Here is a 20,920-nt window from a genome sequence, read left to right on the forward strand (position 1 = left end):
GTGTAAGCAAATATAATTTTGATTCTCCGATTATTTATGGATCATTTGCCGTTGGCTCTTCCCGTGGAGTAAGTATCGACACTCGAACCGAACCACGTAAATTTCTAGTGGTGATTTCGGATTGATTTAATTGCAAGATACTAACAGTTTTTGCGTTAAATTTACAACACCTACAATGATCCAACAAGATCCACAACCTCAATATGCAGCAGGGAAGCCAATTCGTTGGGTCACATTAATGAGCAAGAGTATTGTGAAATAATGGGACTCTGGCAGTGAAAGCAACCGTTCTCTGTGGAGGCCTTTGGACCAAACAATGACCGCAACTGGCAACTGTACTACTTACTCCTTAAATAGTTATCAGTTTCTTCCTGATGTATATGGGGTGTGGAGTTGCGTCTTTGGATCAACTCCGTATTGTGTGGTTAGAAACAGTTGATGTCGTCCTCAAAGTTGGTAGTGATTACAGACATGGTAGAGCGACCCGTCGAAATCGGTAACGAAGAAGGTTCGAGACCGGGCACATCATCTAAAGTTGAACGGGCTAAAAACGACTAGATCTCAGCTGAAAAGACAGATAATGCTAAGCAACTCATGACAATCGAAACAGTAATGACTAGCCTATTGAGATGTTTTTTCCACTATCTTGCAGAGAATCTTATATGGTTAAAGATTTATCTGCGATCTCATTATGTCATTGGAATTCAAAAATGGGAGAACGTATTAATTTTTCTGATTCAGCATGTAAAACGTGTTAATTCTCCACGACCATTATGTCCTCATGGTCGTGGAAACTCCTTCGACCCCCGTTCAGTTTAACCGATCAAGAGAGCCGAAGAGACGTAATGAAATGAGACTCTGAAGTGTCTAAAGAAAAGAGTCACCAAGTTATCATCTTACCACGCTCTCATCTCTGAAAAAATGGCAGTCTCGGGTCCCACGACCCTCCCTTGTACCAATATAAAAAGAAAGTAAGTGTCATATCGACATACAGGCACACAAGACACAACACACACCAGCAAAAAGCAGCAAACAAATTTGATCATGGAGGATCCGAGAATCAGTCCGGTGAAGCCGAGATTGGGCCGCGAAATCGTCCTCTTCCCACTTCCCTTGCAAGGCCACATAACTCCAATGCTTCAGCTTGCAAACCTCCTCTACTCTCGCGGCTTCTCCATCACCATAGTCCACACCCACTTCAACTCTCCTAAGTCCTCCAGCTACCCTCACTTCAACTTCCAACCGGTCCCGGACGGCTTGCTAGAGGGCCAGGCCTCGACCGTAGACTTCATAGCTCTCGTGACGCTGATGAACGTTACTTGCGTGGGGCCGTTCCGAGACTGCTTGGCCAAGCTGTTGTCTGATGCTCCGAAGGATCGGATTCCGTGCTGCTTGATAACTGACCCGGTGTGGCACTTCCCTCAGGCGGTTGCCGACGAGCTGAACGTCCCGAGGATGGTGCTGCGGACTAGCAGCATCTCCTCTTTTCTCGCTTTCTGCGCGTTGCCGCTCATGCAAGAGAAGGGTTATCTCCCGCTCCGAGGTAAGCTTCTTCCACATCTCCCCCCACATAAATCCCTAGACAAATGAACTCAGTTCGCTTATGATGTGTACTAGTTTTTACTGTGTCATATGTGACTGAGTTTAAATGACTATATAGCAAATTGGCAGGCCATAGATCAATTATTCTTCTGCAGAACACGAAATTTTAAGCCAGAGCATGATTCTTTCTGATGTACGAGTGGTCTCTCAGACTCTTTCAGTTTGCAGAATATCCGCTTATTAAGCCTTCAACCATCATCATATAAGTGTTTGAGCAAGCATAGGATGGTTATCTTCACATCCACTTGAATGTTCGAGGATTAACTATTTCCCCTGTTGAAGAAAGAAAAAAACACCAATTATTTGTTTCATAAAAAATTGGATGGTCATTTTCAATGGGGCCCAGTAGAAACATCATGAACATTGTCTTGATGCTCCACAGGTATAGAATCAACTTGCATCGGTGCAATCAGATTGTCCCCTCCACTTGTCAGATTTTGGTGAAAGCACATGTGTTGTTGGAAAAATTACCAAAAGCAGTGATAAAATTATTGCACTTGTGACAATTTAGTTCTAAACATTTTTTCGTTTATCAATTAAATTCGTTCAGCTAATTTTGATCGGAAATCGCTGACAGGAACGTCGACCGTTGACGACTGATGTTGACGTTAATAATTTTTAATATATTTTTTATTAATTCTTTTCTTTTTCCTTTTTCCCTTTTTTCTTTTTTCCTTCTTTACCCGACCTCGCCCCTTGGGCCCAGATCTAGACAAGATGGCCTTGCCCACAGTCGCGATGGTATGGGCGAGGCAGCCTTGTCGGCCGCGAGCCAGGCAACCTTGCCCAAATCTGGGTGTCATGGCCCTTGCCCACGACTGGTGAGGGCCCGACGACCCTCGCCAGCCTCAGTAAAAAAAAAAAGAGGAAAAGAAAAGAAAATAAAAAAAGGAAAATAAAAAATTTGAACAAAATTTTGAAAAAAAAAATTATCTACGTCAGCGTCGGTCATGCCACGTAGAATGACTGGAGTCCATGTCAGTGATTTTTTGCCAAAATTGACCAGATGGACTCAATTGGCAAAACGTGAAAAATTTTATGATTCAATTGTTACAATTAAAAGGTTTAAGACTGAATTGATAAAAGTGTAATAAATTTAATATTTTTTTGGTAATTTTACCTGTGCCGTGTTAACTCATTAAGTTGCGAGGTATCGCATCACACCTGACATTTCTACTGCCAGTCAAGAAATTGTAGAAGACGGACAAAACAAAATTCATATGCCCTTGTGCACGATTTGGCTTCAACATCTTGGTCTGTCGCCATTGGGCGTAAATATTTCATGAGATACAGTAATCATGACGAGACACTTTAATAGATTTTCGTATGCGGTTGAAATGCATTTCCACGTGAATCAAGATCTCACGTACTTGGGTGGAATAAGATGATCTGTCTGACTGTCATCATAAACTATTACGGTCTTTCTCATTTGTGTCGTTATCTCCGGCGTTACTGCTTGTCATTTTGCGAAGAAATAAGATGCTTCTTGGCTTCTTAGGCCATGTGATCGTGGGAGATGGAGAGTGCCACGTCAAAAATGCTTTTTCGCCCTTAGCTGATTTGTGAAAAACTGTAGAGCAACAGCTTTTGTGTTTCAGGAAGCAGACAAATGTATACTTAAAACAGCTTTAATGTGCCTTCGAGTTTTACTGTTTTCAGCATTTCCTTCCTCACAGATTCCCGGTTAGAGGAAGCAGTGCCCGAACTTCCTCCGCTCAAAGTGAAAGACCTTCACGTCATCAACTCAAAAGACCCCGAGGATGTCCTCAGGCTCATCATCGCCATGGCCGAAACCATGCTGGCCTCTTCCGGCCTCATCTTCAACACCTTCGAAGAGCTTGAACCGACCAAACTGGCCGAATGCCGCCAACGCTTCCCCGTCCCGATCTTCACGGTCGGCCCATTCCACAAGCAGTCCGTAGAGCCATCAAGCAGCTTGTTGCCTCAAGATAGGAGCTGCATTTCGTGGCTTGATAAGCAAGAAAAGCCCAAATCGGTCCTCTATGTGAGCTTCGGGAGCCTCTCAATACTCAGCGAGGCCCAATTTCTGGAAATAGCCTGGGGCCTTGTGAACAGCGGCCAGCACTTCCTTTGGGTGGTCCGGCCCGGGTCGGTCCACGGGTCGGAATGGCATGAGGCCCTGCCGAGCGGGTTCCTAGAGGGCCTGGACGGGAGGGGCCACATTGTGAGATGGGCCCCGCAGCAAGAGGTCCTCGCCCACCCCGTGGTCGGCGGATTCTGGACGCACAACGGGTGGAACTCGACGCTAGAGGCCATCTGCGAGGGCGTGCCGATGATGTGCATGCCGTTCTTCGGGGACCAGAGGGTGAATGCAAGGTACGTATGCAACGAGTGGAGAGTTGGATTGCATCTGGAATACAAGGTGGAGAGGAGAGAGATTGAGGATGCGATTAAGAGACTGATGGTGAGCGATGAGGGAGAGGAGATGAGGGAGAAAATGAAGGCTTTGAAGAGGAAGGTGGACGAGTGTCTCAAGGATGGTGGTTCTTCGTACCGGTCTCTTCAGAAATTGACCGAGTACTTAGGGCGCAAATGACAATATTTCCCTTCCCTGGCCCTATTTCTTGTTAAAAATTAAAAAATTTATTTTTTTTCCCGGACGAGTTTCTGAGCAAAAAGTAGGGTTTGATAACGACACAAAATTTTTGCTCCCAAAATAGAAATTTATTTGATAATGATGCAAAATTTATATCCCCGCCGGCGAGTGGCGGTGGCGACAGGCGACGGGTGACGGCGCATGCCCGGCGGCGGCGAACGGCCAACGAGCAGCGGTTGGCGAGCGGCAGTGGCAACAGGCGATGGTGGATGGCCGACGAGCTGCGGTGGGGGGCAGCAAGCGGCGGCGGATGGCCAACAAAAGGCGGCAGTGTCAGGCCCCGACCCTCGAGCACGCAACAACCCCTATTCACTTAGGTCATTTGCATACGACGTCCCAGGACTCATTACCGACCTTTTATTTTATCTTTCAATTATGCATACGGAAACGACAACAATTACCCAGTCATAACAATAAATAGCATGGATAATAATAACAATCAACAACAGTCATGCTAAAATGTCATTTTATTTATTTACTAGATTAACCCCAAGAAAACACATTTACAAGCCTTTCAAGGGCATCTTCCTTACATGCCTACCAAAAAGATATTGGGCTGGGGTCAATCTACTCCTTCCTAAAAGTAGGTCATCCTAAAAAGAATCGATCTTAGGCATATCCTTCAAGAACTATCAATATAGTGGTTCGGCGAGTCAAAATAGGGCAAGTCAGGGTCATGCTTCAACGGGTTGTGATCCAACGGGGTATACAGGATCTGGTTTGATCTCGGGGTTCTCTACTAACTCGTCAGGTGGATCAATGTCCATAGGATCCCAGATCTCCTGCCCAAGGCCCTCATCTGGAGGACCATCAAATCCCCCCAAAGGACCGTACAGGTCCTCGCCCTCACGAATGAAACATGCTTGGAACTGATGAGGGACCCACAAAGCTAGGCTCTCATCCACCCACACAGTAGATAGGTGGCGCTCAAAAAGATACGGCTTGCAGAGAAAACGATGGGTAGTAATAATACTATCAATATCCTGGGGCACCCCAAACCCCATCGGGTGATCCGTCATGCTAAGGCCTCGAAAAACAGTTAACAACAACAAATGAGATATAACTCTCAGCAAGTTAATGATCTAAGCCTCGTTTAGGAAGTTAACTCGTCTCGGATGCACCTAAAACAAGCAGTGATATAATGATGGCAGATCAATAGCAATGCAAACCCTTGCTTTGCCTTAGTTATACACAGTGTCAAGCAACTCAGCACAACATACACAAACACGCCATCACACAATCGCTGGCATTCTTACCTTGTCTTGGCATATGCTCTGCACGTTATAAATCATCATATGCCATAATAATGCAATAAGCATATAACATAATTATAACACATAACAACTTTCCATGCACGATGCACCCATGCATGTTCCGATTATTAAAATCATTCAGGGCCACGACACAACCCTACAGTTTGGTGGTCTTCCAACATGACTGACATCTATCACGGCCACTCAGAGCACGCCCGAAATTCTATCGGGGGTCTCATCACGGCCATTGAAGGCATGTCCGCAATCAGGTGGGGGTTTCATCGGCCATTTAAGGCACGCCAGCAATCAGGCGGGGGTAACAATTTATCATTATGTGATCACGCAAGCACCTAAACCACTCAAGCCAATTACATTTCTCCTCATTTAGCCAAAGCAGACGTGGTTGTGCTCACACATCAAAATACTTTAACTTTCATGCTTAAAAATGCAGTTATAAATTCACACGTGATCACATACACACAATTAAACCACCAAACTTTCCATGCTTCCCTTTTTAAACACCCTTGCCCTATTGAACTTATAAAACATGACAAATAAACCCAACACCCCGGGTTTTACTATTTATATATCCACAAAAACCCTTTTAAAAATTAAATAACAAGGTTTCACATGGGACAATTATTTTTCAGGGCAAAGCAGGCATTAAACAGCATAAAACGAGTATAATTCAATATTTAATTCAAGCAAAAAACACCCATACAAAATCCACTTATCGCCCTAATTGCGATAACTTATCATCCAATTAGTGATAGCTTATCGCCCAAATATTGATAGCTTATCGCCCCTTTGACGATAGCTTAACACCCTTTTTTCCGATAACTTATCGTTCTTTTGACGATAACTTATCATCATTTTGCTGATAGCTTATTTTCCTTTTACAATAGCTTATCATCATTTCCTCAATAGCCTATCGCCTATTTGGCGATAACTTATCACCAAAACTTCGATAGCTTATCGCCTAATTAGCGATAGCTTATCATCCAACTTTCCGATAACCTATTGCTAGTTGATAACCTATCAACTAATTAATCATCATTAATCACTAATCACCTAATTAACTTAATATAAACTAATCATAATCAAGTTTAACGTACTAATCAAGGGATTAGAACGTTAAATCACCTGTTAACAATTTTGACGACAAGGGCACGACGGTGGTGGCGAGGGCTACGCGTGGCTCGGTCCGGAAACGACACAAGGTGGTGACGACGGCATGGACAACAACTCAGCAGCTTCGGTGGGACTAGTTTGGCTTGCGATGGAGGCAAACTGACGAGGAAACGGCTCAGATGGATGGCACACGGCAAAGGGCCGGTCACGGCGCTCAGCGGGTGGTGGCGGTGGCTCCACGGTGGCAAAACAGCAGCCAAGGGGGCAGTGGGGCTGAGCTTGGCCGAAGGAAAGAAGAGGAGGGAGAGAGGAGGCGGAAAATGAGAAGGAAGAGAGAGAGAGAGAGAGAGAGAGAGAGAGAGAAATGAGAGACAAGAGAGAGAGTTTGGAAGATATTTTTTTCTTCCCCAAAGTCTCTACTCATCAATGCAACTCCCCCAAGTCTTCGCTCATCAATGCTGAATCTCCCTTTGTCTCTTTGCTCAATAATGCAAGAAGGGCATTTTGGTCATTTCACATTTTGGCACAAATTTCCCATTTTGCCCTTGGGCCAAAGTCAAGAGACGGGCCTTGGAACGAGCCCAATTGAATAGAAATGGATTTGAAAAGTTCGCGGGCTCAAATTGGGTTTAAATTTGCTATTGGGCTTGAAAATGGTAAATTGAGCTTATTGGGCCTCATTGGGCCCACTTGAACTTGTTTGGGCCCAAGTGGCCGAAGCACACTTTGGACGTGAGGCCCAATGGGCCTTCGCTCGGCCCACTTCCTCATGGACTCCAATTCTCGGCCCAAAATTTCATTTTCCGAGAATTTCGAGCAAACCGATAAATCGAAGGATTAACGAGGCAATGTTCAATAGATTAGTCTTGAAATCCTTGAAAGTTCGATACCCAAATTTGGATTCTAATTCATGGTCAAAATCAATCAATTGCAACTTTACTATATCTCAAACTAACGGGCGACTTTTAGGAGTTATGCGTATTCGACCCGTGATTGATTTGATATCAAACCACATTTAAGCTTTCTCGAATCATGGGTAATTTCGGTTGTTATGTAATTGTGAGGGGTCAATCGCTAGTTTCGAAGTACACGATCGTTTAGGTATTGGTTTAGGGTAGTTCGCAATCCATACAATGGTCAGGCGGAATCACTCGCGATCCAATTGTATACTATTGGTGAATCATTCTATAATCGTTCATTAATTAGTCTATAATAGCTCAAAATTGTCCCTCGTCAATCCTTATGGTCGAATTATCAATCCATAGTCAAGTTCTCAGGTCGTGTGTACTAAATTCCTTAACGACCTTTTCCTATTGGTTAGTCCTCTCATGAGTGATTAATTTAGAGCGAGATTTAACTAACAGTGCATCGATGAAATAACCATTTTATATATCTCGAAAATGGTCGAATTTCAGGATATCACAGGCAGACAGCCAGCGAGCGACGGTGGCAACGGGTGACAATGGAGGGCCGATAGGCGGCAGTGGGGGGCGGCGGACGGCTGGTGAAAGATGATAGACGGCTGGCAAAAGGCGGTGGCAACGGGCGACGGTGGAGGGCTAGCGAGCGACGGTGGGGGGCGGCGGGCGGCGGCGGACGGCTGGTGAACGACAAGTGGCAGTGGCGGTGGACAGCCGGCGAAAGGCTACGACGACGGACAGTCTGTTGGCGAGTGGTGGCAGGTGGCGGTAGCGGACGGTCGGTCGACTGGCGAGCGGTGGCTGGTGGCTGCAGACGGTCGGCAACGAGTGGACGGCGGTGAGGGGCAAGGGTGAATAATAAAAAAGAGTCGTTATTTCTGTTTCTGTTCTAGAAATATAAAAGTAAAAAATTTTAACTTCTCATTTCTGCTCCAAATCTATTTATAAGCCAAAATTTGTCTTAGAAATAAAAAAAAATGAAATTATTTTACTAAACGGATTTCTGTTCCGAACCTATTCTGAGGAACAAAAAAATAAAAAAATATAAAAAAAATATAATGATTATCATTCGCGCCCTTAGTCTAAAACCATTATCAGAATTAAGAATTAAAGAACGAACAGTAGAAAATGGGACCCACAAGAAAAGACAAAAGGGAGAAAACAAACCGGACATCCCAAACCAAATAAAAAAAGGGTTAATATCACGAAAAACCCTAAACTGGTACACTTGTGACAATTTTACCCAAAACTATTTTTTTTACCATAAAAAACCCCAAACTGGTACACTTGTGACAAATCTATCCTGAACTATTTTTTTGACCACCAAAAACCCCAAACTGGTATACATGTGACAATTTTACCCATAACTAATTTTTTAATATTATTTTTTATTTTTTGAATTTTTTTATTTTTTCTTTACTTTTTTTTTCCTTTCTCTTCAACCTCTGGGCGACCACGCCTCTGAGGTCGGCCCCGCCGGCCACTGGCGAGGCTCGACCTCACCGGCATTGGGCAAGGTTGGCCTCGCCTTGCAACGGCGAGGTCGAGCCACTCCAGATCTGGCGGGGGCCCGGCCCCGCCGGCCTCTGGCGAGGTCGAGCCTCGCCAACGGCCGACGGGACCAGGCCCCAGCCAAATCTGGCGAGGCTCGACCTCGCCGGCATTGGGCGAGGTCAGCCTCGCCGGCGTTGGGCGAGGTCGGCCTCGCCCTGCAACGGCGGGGCCGAGAACTCGCCTGCAGCGGGGGGCCGAGACCTCGCCACGAGATCCGGCGAGGGCTCGGCCTCGCCGGTGCGGCGAGGTCGGTCTCGCCGGCGTTGGGCGAGGTCGACCTCGCCCGCAGCGGTGAGGTCGAGCCTCGCCAAATCGGCGAGGGCTCGGCCCGCCGTTGCATGGCGGCCGACCTCGCCCAACGCCGGCGAGGCCGACCTCGCCCAATCTTGCGCGCGAGGTCGGCCTCGCCGCAACGGCGAGGTCGAGCCTCGCCAGCAGCCGGCGGGGCTGACCTCGCTGGCTTCCGCCTCTGGCCGGTCGCCGGACCGGACCGGCCAGAGGTTGAAGAGAAAGGAAAAAAAAAGTAAAGAAAAAATAAAAAAAACTTAATAAAAAAATTCGAAAAATAAAAAATAGTATTAAAAAATTAGTTTATGGTAAAATTGTCATAATTATACCAGTTTGGGGTTTTTGATGGTCAAAAAAATAGTTTGGGGTAAAATTGTCACAAATGTACCAGTTTAGGTATTAATCCATAAAAAAAAAAAGAGAACCCTAAAAATAAAAAATTGCGCGACCCACCCACAAATGTTAAGACCCGCGCGACGTCATCACCGGCCGCACGCGCGCTCGCTCGTGCTCCCAAGCCTAAGTCGCGCGCTCCGCGAGATGCCGCCGCCGCCGCCGCCGCTACTACCAGCAATCCCTCTCGTCGCGCCTCCGTAGCGCCGCCGCCGCGCACCACCACCCATCAAGAGCGGAGCAGAGGGCGGAGAGAGAGAGGGAGAGAGAGAGAGAAGAATGGAGATGACACTGACGAGAAGCCTCCGCCACCACCACCACCACCACCACCTCTCTCCTCCGCTCCCCAGAACCCTACGCCCCAAGACCCCCAACACCCTCTCCCTCCGGACCCCACGCCTCGCCGTCGCCGGTTCCTCCTCCTCCGCGTCCGCCGCCGCCTCCGCCGTCGCCGCCTCGCCCCCGGGCCAGTTCCGGGTCGACGTGCTCTCGGAGTCCCTCCCCTTCATCCAGAAGTTCCGGGGCAAGACCATCGTCGTCAAGTACGGCGGCGCCGCCATGAAGTCGGAGGCCCTCCGCGCCTCCGTCGTGAACGACCTCGTCCTCCTCGCCTGCGTCGGCCTCCGCCCCGTCCTCGTCCACGGGGGCGGCCCCGAGATCAACTCCTGGCTCGCCCGCCTCGGCATCGAGCCCGTCTTCCGCGACGGCCTCCGCGTCACCGACGCCTCCACCATGGAGATCGTCTCCATGGTCCTCGTCGGGAAGGTGAACAAGCACCTCGTCTCGCTCATCAACAGGGCGGGGGCCACCGCCGTCGGGCTCTCGGGCATGGACGGGTGCCTCCTCACCGCCCGCCCGGCCCCGAACGCTGCCCAATTGGGGTTCGTCGGGGAGGTGGCCTCCGTCGACCCCACCGTGCTACGACCCCTTACGGACAGTGGCCACATTCCCGTGATTGCATCCGTGGCGGCCGACAAGGACGGGCAGTCGTATAACATCAATGCCGACACGGTGGCAGGTGAGCTGGCGGCTGCATTGGGTGCAGAGAAGCTGATTTTGTTGACAGATGTCGCGGGGATTCTTCGGGACCGGAACGATCCCGGTAGCTTGGTGAAGGAGATTGATATAAAGGGGGTGAGGAAGATGATAGAGAACGGGTTGGTTGCGGGAGGGATGATTCCGAAGGTCAATTGCTGCGTGAGGTCGTTGGCGCAGGGCGTGAGGACGACGAGTATAATCGATGGAAGGGTCCCGCATTCGTTGCTCCTCGAGATCATGACGGATGTAGGAGCTGGAACCATGATCACCGGCTAAAAGACGTGACGATGACGGTTATCTTCAGGCTCGGATGAATTGCAATTGAGTAAGTAGCTCTGTTGAGTTTTAACTTAACTTCTCTGTACGAGTGTTTGATGAATCAATCGGTTGTTTCGTGTGATTCTTGGTCTAGGAAGAAAGAAGCCAATGGCTTTTGTTGTCTGTTGTAGAACTGTGGATGGGATAATATATTCCCCTCTCCTGGAAGTTTTTTTTCGGAAAAGTATCATTTTGATGTGGCTAAACTTAAGACAGCCATTTGAAGTTGAGAAAACGTGTCGTATGTCCCGCTCTTTTGCCTTTTCTTCTGAGGATGGCCCCGGCTTTTGTAGTTGTAGTTGACTTTTAACGGTCAGAATGCTTATAGGTGATGTCCAGATATTACTTTGCCAGTCGGCTAAAATCTTAGTTCTGGGTTAATGAATCTGCTTCTGAACCTGAAGCAAGATTGATTTTTGCCCCGTTTGGAAGTGTTAGCAATATTTCTTGATCACTTGAGTCATAGCAGCTGTTTGAACATCATTAACGGAATTCAGTTTCTATGCATGACCAGTGTTGCAAACATCAGGGCAAATCTTTACACCTGCTTAGAGGGGCAAAGCAGAGCACAATCAACAGTTCTACTCCTAGTGTTTCGTGGGAGAAAACCTGTCGTATTTGCTGATTTTCATTCAAAACTTTATTACTGAGCAGTTGGGTCCAATTACTTCCTTTTTTCATGGGATCCTTACCAGTAATGGCCTTCGGATTTAGATTTAGAAGGGGAGCCTTGGGTGTCAGGAAAATTTCAAGAGGGATGACTAACTACAATCTTATTTCAAATTACGCGCACACAACACGGACACACACCCACACAAACACACAGAGAGCCTTCCCTTCTGGTTTTCTTTAAGTGAAAATGAGCAAAAGGAACTAACTTTTGTGGAGATCTGATGCACTTAGATATATCATGCTTTCTGCTGAGTGCTTCTATTGATGGTCATTCAAGTCATAGAATGAAACACCTGGAATCAAATGGAATGTGTCTGTCTCTGTCTCTCTCTCTCTCTCTTTGTGGGCGTGCGCATGCTCACAATAATATACTTTATACAGATGTCCCTCTTTTAAGTTTTTTGAATAACATGGAGCCCCCCTCTCGAGTCTTAACCAAGAAAAAAGTTCAAATTCGAATCCTAGGTCCATCACCTTATTAGATTTCATTTTCTTGGTGATCTCAATAGATCCATTGCAGTTGCAGACTTTGATAATTTGTGATGCTGATATGGAATGGCTGTGTCAAATAAAAGAGCTTTGTGCTGTATTGTACTTCAAAAAAGGAAAAAAAAAAAAAACTCATGTTGCCTCTTTGGTATGTTAATAATTTTTAGAGCTCATGATTTAGCACTTTCTATTATCTGCAGGTTCATTTTTGTGGCACTGATGTGATTTTAGAACCTTCATGATTCCAGCCATTTGCAAAGTAGGAAGCTTTTCCAACGAGATAAGTTATGCACACTAGAACATATATGGCTTGTAAGGGAGTGATAATGCAATTTATGCTTGAAAGCTTTTTGAATCATAAGCCAGAGAATGAAAATCTCTGCTTGTTGTTGGATGACTGTTAATTATGGGAGGCAAATCAATTCGAATGATTTTCATGGATCTTTTTCTCTAGAGTCGGTTAATAAGCTAAGGAGCAATCTTAGACCGCATCTTGTTAGCATTAATTGTCATAGAAGAAAGCTTAAATGCTTTATGCTTCTACGTTCTTGTCTTTCTCCAAATGATCTTCAAAGCCCTTTCTATTTTTCATTTTTAAAGGGACTTTAGAGTTTTGGTATTGTACGGAACAGAGGTGGAATGACTGTAAACATGCATTATTCACTCTGCTTTCCTCACTTCCTTACATGACCTCGTGGAGGTGATGGTCAATGTACTTTGTATTTCCCTTTTGATTGATTTGTGTTTGTAGACACTTGTGCATCTCAAAGGCGGAAAAAAGCAGATTCCCACATTATTTTTTCGGTCACAAGTGTTCAACTACAAATTTTTTTGGGGCCATCGTATTCAAATGCTTGTGTAGCGACTCCATCACTTCAGGAATTAGGACTTTGGGACTTGACTAAGTTTGGCTGCTGTTGATCGGCTTCAGCCGAACCGAACCTCTGATTTGTATGTTTTCATCAGATGGTGTCACAAACTTGCGACTTTACTTACTAACACAGAAGAAATCCCAGATAGTCAGCCTCCTCTCTCTCTCTTCCCCCTCCCCGGCCCTTCACAGTCCATGTTTCGCCCCCGCTGCAATTGCCGCCTGCATCGACGCCTGACCCACTTCTCTGCCGCATGGGATGGGGGTTGCCGTGGGCTTGCCCTAGGACACTCCCTTGCAAAACGCCCAGGCTCACCACACTTAAAGCACTCTCCACCTCCACCTCCACCTCCACCTCCACCTCCATGTCTAACACCATAGTCCCGATTAGGGCCGCAATCACGACCACGATCACGACTGCGATCACCATCTCGGTCTCTACCCAAACCTTGAGGCTGAGCTTTTTCCAAAATGATATTTCTCCCATCCAATTCTATCCCATTCATAGCCTCATTTGCCTCATCCATTGCTTGCTTCCCATCAACAGTTGCAAAACCAAATCAACAGGAGCGTCCAGAACTCCTGCATTAAAAATATTCTTCACAGAGTTATTTTGTATTATATGACAGGTACAATTACAGATATTATGCTCAACTCTGCTGCTCAAAGACCCCACTTTCACATTTCAAAAACTAACAATTTTCATATTCTCATTCTTTTTTTTTAGTGGATTTCAAGTTGCATCTCCCGCTCACACATATTTCTTGAATTACCCCATCCTCAACTAGGGATTTTACATTCTGGGTGTAGATCTCAGGCGTGCACGAGGGAAAACAGGTCAATTTAGGTTGGGAAGATGCACGATGTAGTTTCGAAATGTGAGGAGGGTATTTGATGTGAAGAGCAAAATTGACGATGGTTTTTGCAATTACGCTTCTATGATGTTAACATGCTTCCTTCATCACCACAATATAATATCAAGGATAGTAATGATACCAAATGAATGTTCATGAAATTGCAGCAATGAAGCATCTCATGTTACAAAAATTGAGAAGCTTAGGTTTCTAGAGTTAATTGATCCTAAGCATACAAACTAACCATAATGCTAGAGCAGTTGTTGCCCATACTCACTGAACTAGACCTTACCGATCAAATTACAAAATACAGGGGACAGTGGAAGTAAACCTGCTGTATTTGCTGTATCACATGATGATGGCATTCTGTAGCTTGTTAAATCCCCAAAATCTCAATGAGCAACAGAGATTGCACCTCCATGTCGAGCGCAGTGGAAGTAAGAATTTGTGGACTAACCTCAATGGCCAACAGAGATTCAAAAAGCCAAGGCTGACCAATGACGCGAAACTCGAGTCAAGATGACACAGAAAAGGTATAGTTATTTCAAGCACCATGTTGGACTAAGGTATAGTTACCTTACCTTTGAGAATAGAATAGCAAACACTCTTCACGAATTACAGTAAAGACAAAAGCAATGGTAAATTCACTTGATTTTCTAAAATTCTTCTTCACACTTGCAGCACATCCCCCACAAGTCATTTCCACATAATAACATTTCACATAAAGGGCGATAGACAGAGAGAGAGAGAGAGAGAGGGGCTTACTCCGACGTCGAGAATTAGGACATCAGAGAAGACAACTGAGGCCTTCTCGGCCCCATCCACGACCGATTTTGCCTTCCCATCCTCACCGTCAACTCCACCGCCTCCTCCTCTGCCGCCAATACTGCCGCCGCCGCCATGTTAGCCGAAGGCACCAAAATGAGCAGCGGAGCTCGAAACGCACTGCAAACAATACCTCGCGGAAGCCGGAGGAGACAAAGACAAGACCAAAGCGAGGTTCGGACTGCAGATGCGATCAGCGTAAATGCAGCAGAGTCTGTGGGCGACGACCCGAGACGGGAGGCAGTGTCGTTGCATAGACCTGGCGACGTAGCAGTGGAGGCGGAAGACGAAGGGGTTGAGGGAGGATGGAGTAGAGAGAGAGAGAGAGAGAGAGAGAGAGAGAGAGAGAGAGAGAGAGTTTTGGACATGGTTGACTCCGTCGATGCTCGTCCCCTCTCTCTCTCTCTCTCTCTGCCCGCCTCTCAGTCTAAGCAGCCACCGGACGGAAGCATGGAGATGAACATGGTCACACACTGATGGTGTCAATAGATCGACCTGTTTAAAAACATCGATTATAAAAGAAATGCAAAATTCAATACATGATAATTATCTAGGATTGGTAATGTTCAATACATATGGTATTTATTTATAAAATAAGTGAGAAAACATTTAATAAGTTGATTGTTTTTATCAACGAGATACTTCTCACATACCGCCGAACAGGGTAGCCCGGTATAAAAGAGTTTATCACAATCAAGCAATGTTATGAAAGAAATCATGGCTCGAAGTGTTTATTTACTTACGGGTGGTTTGAAAAGTCAGGACTGAAATCCAATATTCCGTGACAAGTACGAGACCTAATGTCCATAGGGGTAACCACTGATTGCCTATTTTCACCTTTTTATCGATAAAAGAAATTACTATCACACATTTAAGTTTATTAAAGTCTGCATAAATTATCTAATATTTGAATTTCGATGTCAAGGTGATCAGTAACTTACCGATTTGCATTTAAATTTTATGTAAGTTACCAAAATTTACAGATTGTTTGATAACTCGATTAAGTCTTGAAAACTAAAATATTTAGAACTCAATAAAATTAAACACATGTGATACTCATGACTAGTTTAAGCTTAACGGGTTTAATTAAGTCAGAAAATTTCTAGGTAAGGAAAGGCCACTAAATTTATTTAATAGAAAAAGATAATTATTGGCACAAGAATCATGATAATTATTTGGGTTAATACCCAAAAAAACCCCCAAACTAATACACATGTCACAAATTTACCCTAAACTAATTTTTTTACCAGCAAAAACCCCAAATTGGTACATCTGTGACAAGTTTACTCTCCATTAGATTTCGTTAAATTTTACCATCAAATTACTGAGTTGGATGACACGTGGCAGTGACGGGTGTACCAGTTTAGGGTTTTACCCACCTGTTTGTCACAAATTTACCAGTTTGTTATTTTTCTTGGTATTAATCTAATATAATTGAGAATAAATTTGTCACAAGTGTACCAGTTTAGGGTTTTTTATGGTAAAAAAATTAGTTTTGGGTAAATTTGTCATATATGTACCAGTTTTGAATTTTTTGTGATCAAAAAATTAGTTTGGAATAAATTTGTCACAGTGTATCAGTTTGAGGTTTTTCGTGGTATTAACCCTAATTATTTTGCAAAAACTTATTAAAAGTGCTCCTGATTAATTAATAAACTAGTATTATTTGGTATCCAATATTCAATTATTATTAAAATATTTTATCTTCATTTTCAACATCAGTAAAATTGAAAACTAAATGCTCTTGAAAAATTGAGGGCCTTGATGGCTTACTCTCAAATCAATAATGAGTCGAAAGAAGATAAATATTTGGGAAGAATAATTGAAATGTATTTCAAGATTTTTTTTATTATTTCCTTTGTTGGAAGATTACGCTTAAGAATAATATACTTGCTTTTTATCCATCCCTAAGTTTAAATTTGAATGTACTAAATTATAGACGCTTGCGGATGAAAAATTTCAAAACTAATGCTAATCGGACCAATATAGGCCATGTGGCCACGGGACAATCATATAGGTAAAGTTTTCCATGTGGCGATTACAAAAGCGAATATTCTATCGGCTCCGGCTTTATCTATAGATATAAGAAGAACAAATATTGATATATGTAATTACATATTCCTTTTCATATGCTTTAATAAAATTTAAATATTATTCAACTTTTATACGAAAGTGGGAACCCGGAACCTGAGAACCTGACCAGTGGGAATCTGTAGGTTCCAGGTTCCAAGGTATGTAGGGTAGGTTCTAGGTTCCAAAAATTTGAGAACCTATCTCGATAGGTAAGTTCCAGATTCTAGGTAGGTGGAACCTGGAACCTGAAACCTGAACAAGTTTTTTTGTTTTTTCTTGGTCTATGTCTTCGCGTGATCCTACAGTGTTTCATGGCGTTAGATGATGAGTGTATAATCTGGAACCACTAATATGAGCTTTCATTTTATGACTTGTTAATGTTTCATATTTTCGAGTGTCCAAATATAAATTATGGTTGATGGATTATAGTAGAAAATAGTGGTTGTTAAAGATGATGATTCACTGCAATTATTCAATTAATAATACAGATGGAACCTGGGTAGACCCTGAAACCGACCTTCGAACCTGTAATAGGGTAGGTTTCAAGTTTCAAAAAATGAGGAATCTATTATCATGGGTGGAACCTATACGGAACATGGAACCGTTCACCCCTAGTATTGATTCATGCAATAACTTCTCATTTTAATTATATTTATTTAAACTGTAATGATAGGAAAACTAGTCTTTTGTATTCTCTTTAGTGAACGACAAGCTTGTTTAGTATTGTTGCGTTCATTTTCATTTTGTTTAACTAAAAATGGAAAAAAAAAAAAAAAGAACCTACTAGACCTTAGAACCTACCCTGGAACGTGTGACAGGGTAGATTACAGGTTCCAAATTCTGACGGATAAGTTTCACGCTCCAAAAAATGAGGAATCTGTACCCGAGGGTAGGTTTCAAGTTCCATGTGGAACCTGTAAGGAATCTAGAACCACTCACCCCTAGAGCATAGTGATGCATAGTGAATAATTAAGATTGAAATATAGACCGGAGATGTTTCATGCCTATGCCTTTTAGTTTAAGGATCGGTCTCCAATTGCTTGTTCGATATAAGGAAATAAATTTAAAGGCCAAACTTCTGCATCATTACCTGAAGCTATGTAGCCAAAAGATCCTTTTACTCCGACAGAGCTTGATTGATCAACTAATAACTAATGCGTTGCTTCTGGGAGGAAATTGGCAAGCCCAAGATCGCCTACATTTCCAATCATTTCATCGTCAAGAAGGACATTACTCGGCTTTAGATCACAATGAACTATCGGCGTTTCACAGTGATGATGGAGATAATCTAGTGCACAAGCAACATCAATGGCAATATTCACTCTCTCAAGTAGACTCAACTTGCTTCTCTCCATAAATTGCGATGCACTTGGGTGCAACCATTCATCCAAGCTCCGATTTGACATAAATTTGTAGACCAGTGCCTTAAAATCATTTCCATTAAAATCAAACCCAGAACATACCGTGAGTACCTTCACGAGATTATGGTGTCAGATTCTTCTTAAGGCCTTGCACTCGGCTATGAAGCTCTTGGAAGCTCCGTGACGTGTAAGGTTGAGAATCTTGATGGCCACGACAGATTGAGTCTGATCAAGAAGCCCTCTATACACGGACCCAAAATTGCCCACGCTGAGAAGATTGGTGGAGGAGAATTCACCCGTCGCTTTTAATCGACTATGATAAGAAACGTGCAAAAGCCCATCTACAGAAGAGCTTGAAGCTGATGCTTTCTTATTGTGTCTATACTGGAAGAAGTATAATAAAGAGAGCATGCAGGCCACTCCTACAAGAGCAGAGACCGTGGATATTAGAACTTTTGCAGTTCCACTTATTCTTGTCCATTTTGACTCTTTGTAGTCGCATTTCGGTAGTTGAAAATTTGGCAAACCCCCGCAAAGCTTCTTGTTTCGAACGACTGATGTTGAAATGACACTTCCAAAAACTCCTTCGGTAGGCAATGCACCCTTAAAATCATTGTAAGATAGACTCAAATTTGTCAGATTCAACGACTCTAGATATTCTGGGATTTGGCCAGACAATCAGTTGTTGGAAACATTCAAAACTTGAAGGCCTCTCATGGAACTCATAGTCGATGGTAGTGGCCCTTCAAAAAAGTTATCCTATTCATATAGGCGTTCCATGACTATACAACTGCCAATACTACTTGGAATATGTTGAGACAATTTGTTCTCGTTAAGACGTAATTCGTCGAGATTTTTCAAGTTTCCAACTTCTCCTGGAAGGGAGCCGATAAGACTATTTTGACACAAGTCAAGATAAAACGACAAAGATGAGAGGCCCATAATTTGCAAGGGTATGTTACCACTGCGGTAGTTGGTCGAAAGGTTCAAGAGAAGTAGATTCTGGAAGAGTGAAGCCTAAGTTTCTGAGTAAGCCCCCCTCTAATTGGTTTATAATTGCTACAAACACTGTCAGAATAGATATATTGAAGATTGAGATTGGAATCGTGCCGACAAATTTATTTCCACCGAGAGAGAGGACAGTTAGATTTCTCAGCCAGCCGAGAGATTCTGGGATCTTACCACCGAGGTTATTGAAATATGTTGTGAAGACTTGAAGAGAGGATAAGTTTCCAAATGACGGCGGAATGTTTCCCGTCAAGCTGTTGATTCTAAGCTAGAGTCTTTGGAGCTTGGACAAGCAGCCGAGTTCTATAGGCAAATTTCCTTCGAGCATGTTGACTCTTAAGTCAAGATTGAGCAAATTAGAGCAATTGGAGAGATTTGAAGGGATTTGTCGGTTGAACGAGTTGTTATTAAGGGAACAACTTCCGCAACTGAAACAAACGGCCGAAGTGCGGGGGAATTTCGGAGCGGAAACTGTTGTTTTATAAATAGACTTCTCTCAGAGAGCTCAGGTTATCAATATGGGGTTGCACGACCCTAGCCAGGTTCTTGGAGCTGAGGTTCAACACGGTGACTCTGCGGTGTCTACGACCACATGTGACACTGTACCACTTGCACATGTGGCTAGCATCATTCCACAAGCTCAAAACCCCGCCAGGATAAGCTATTCAGGCCTTAAATTCCAGCAGAGCCAGCCGATCAGTCTTGTCCCCGCCGGCTTCTACCAAAGCTAGGATACTTCCTAATATAAGAATGACGGTAGTTAAGCATGAGAATGACCTTGATAAAGCCCAATCTCTATTGGGAAGGTTCATGAGGATTTGTAGCAAAGCACTCTCAGCTCAAGTCTCTTTTGGTTTTCTTGTGACGTTGTTTCCATATAATTCGGGAATATATAATAGCGGGCAACATGTTATCCCATACTGAAACATGTTGATGTCATTAATGCAAGAATAGTCATGACAAATCTTTATGGTCCTCTCGAGTTGAGAAAATTACAAGGCCGTGATAGGTAAGGTAACTAATGGTGATCAAGTCAGTCAATAAAAGCTGAAAACACCATGGGGCCTACTTTTGTTCATTGTCAATTGTGTCTTTCCGATCCCTGAATTTTCGGGCCGTTTAGTAAGGGCGACGACTTCAGTCTTTTCCGCGCATATAAAATTTTGACTTTCTACAACTCGGAAGCAAAACAATATTAATCGTACAGGTAAGTAGGCCTATTTCACAATTTATAATCAACTTTACTTCCATTTGTCAATTAAAATATAATCTTTTCTATAAATTATACATTTTGGAACGTTGTTTGTTATTAGGGTTAATACCACGAAAATCCTAAACTGGTACACTCGTGACAATTTTATCCTAAACTAATTTTTGACCACAAAAAATCCCAAACTGGTACACCTGTGACAAATTTACCTTCGGTTTGTTTCCGTTAAATTTTAATGTCAAATTGCTTTTTTAAATGACACGCGTTAGTTGACTGATCTACCAGTTTTATGTTTTACCCTTCATTTGTCACAGGTGTACCAATTTGTGATTTTTTGTGATATTAATCCAATTTAACGGAAATTAACGAAAGGTAAATTTATCACAAATGTAACACTTTGAGATTTTTAGTGGTCAAAAAATTAATTTGACGTAAATTTGTCA

The 20,920-nt window shown here is 43.7% G+C and overlaps 2 protein-coding genes across 4 annotated transcripts; both read left to right on the forward strand.

The window, feature by feature from the left end:
* Positions 1-925: 925 nt before the first annotated feature.
* Positions 926-4,195, forward strand: LOC115689440 (UDP-glycosyltransferase 76B1-like). Its single transcript, XM_030615472.2, has 2 exons — positions 926-1,543; positions 3,279-4,195. The coding sequence occupies exons 1-2, from the start codon at positions 1,045-1,047 to the stop codon at positions 4,157-4,159; spliced, it is 1,380 nt and encodes a 459-aa protein (XP_030471332.1). The 5' UTR covers positions 926-1,044; the 3' UTR covers positions 4,160-4,195.
* Positions 4,196-10,022: 5,827 nt separating this feature from the next.
* LOC115689476 (uncharacterized) lies at positions 10,023-13,294 on the forward strand. 3 transcript variants are annotated; one of them, XM_056318892.1, is made up of 2 exons: positions 10,023-11,121; positions 13,027-13,294. In XM_056318892.1, the coding sequence occupies exon 1, from the start codon at positions 10,038-10,040 to the stop codon at positions 11,070-11,072; it is 1,035 nt and encodes a 344-aa protein (XP_056174867.1). In that variant the 5' UTR covers positions 10,023-10,037; the 3' UTR covers positions 11,073-11,121; positions 13,027-13,294. The 3 variants fall into 3 exon arrangements, with proteins under 3 accessions (XP_056174867.1, XP_030471376.1, XP_030471379.1); XM_030615516.2 differs by lacking the exon at positions 13,027-13,294 and adding an exon at positions 12,476-12,818; XM_030615519.2 differs by lacking the exon at positions 13,027-13,294 and adding an exon at positions 12,524-12,818.
* Positions 13,295-20,920: the final 7,626 nt, after the last annotated feature.

This window comes from Syzygium oleosum, unplaced genomic scaffold (genome assembly GCF_021117445.2).
Source record: "Syzygium oleosum isolate NSW1041296 unplaced genomic scaffold, Sole_v2.1 Sole_v2.16, whole genome shotgun sequence".
Lineage (NCBI taxonomy): Eukaryota > Viridiplantae > Streptophyta > Magnoliopsida > Myrtales > Myrtaceae > Syzygium > Syzygium oleosum.

Coding starts and splice junctions, on each gene's coding strand:
- LOC115689440 (XM_030615472.2), top strand. CDS start 1,045: ATGGAGGATCCGAGAATCAGTCCGGTGAAGCCGAGATTGGGCCGCGAA. Junction 1,544..3,278: donor GGGTTATCTCCCGCTCCGAG/GTAAGCTTCTTC, acceptor CCTTCCTCACAG/ATTCCCGGTTAGAGGAAGCA.
- LOC115689476 (XM_056318892.1), top strand. CDS start 10,038: ATGGAGATGACACTGACGAGAAGCCTCCGCCACCACCACCACCACCAC.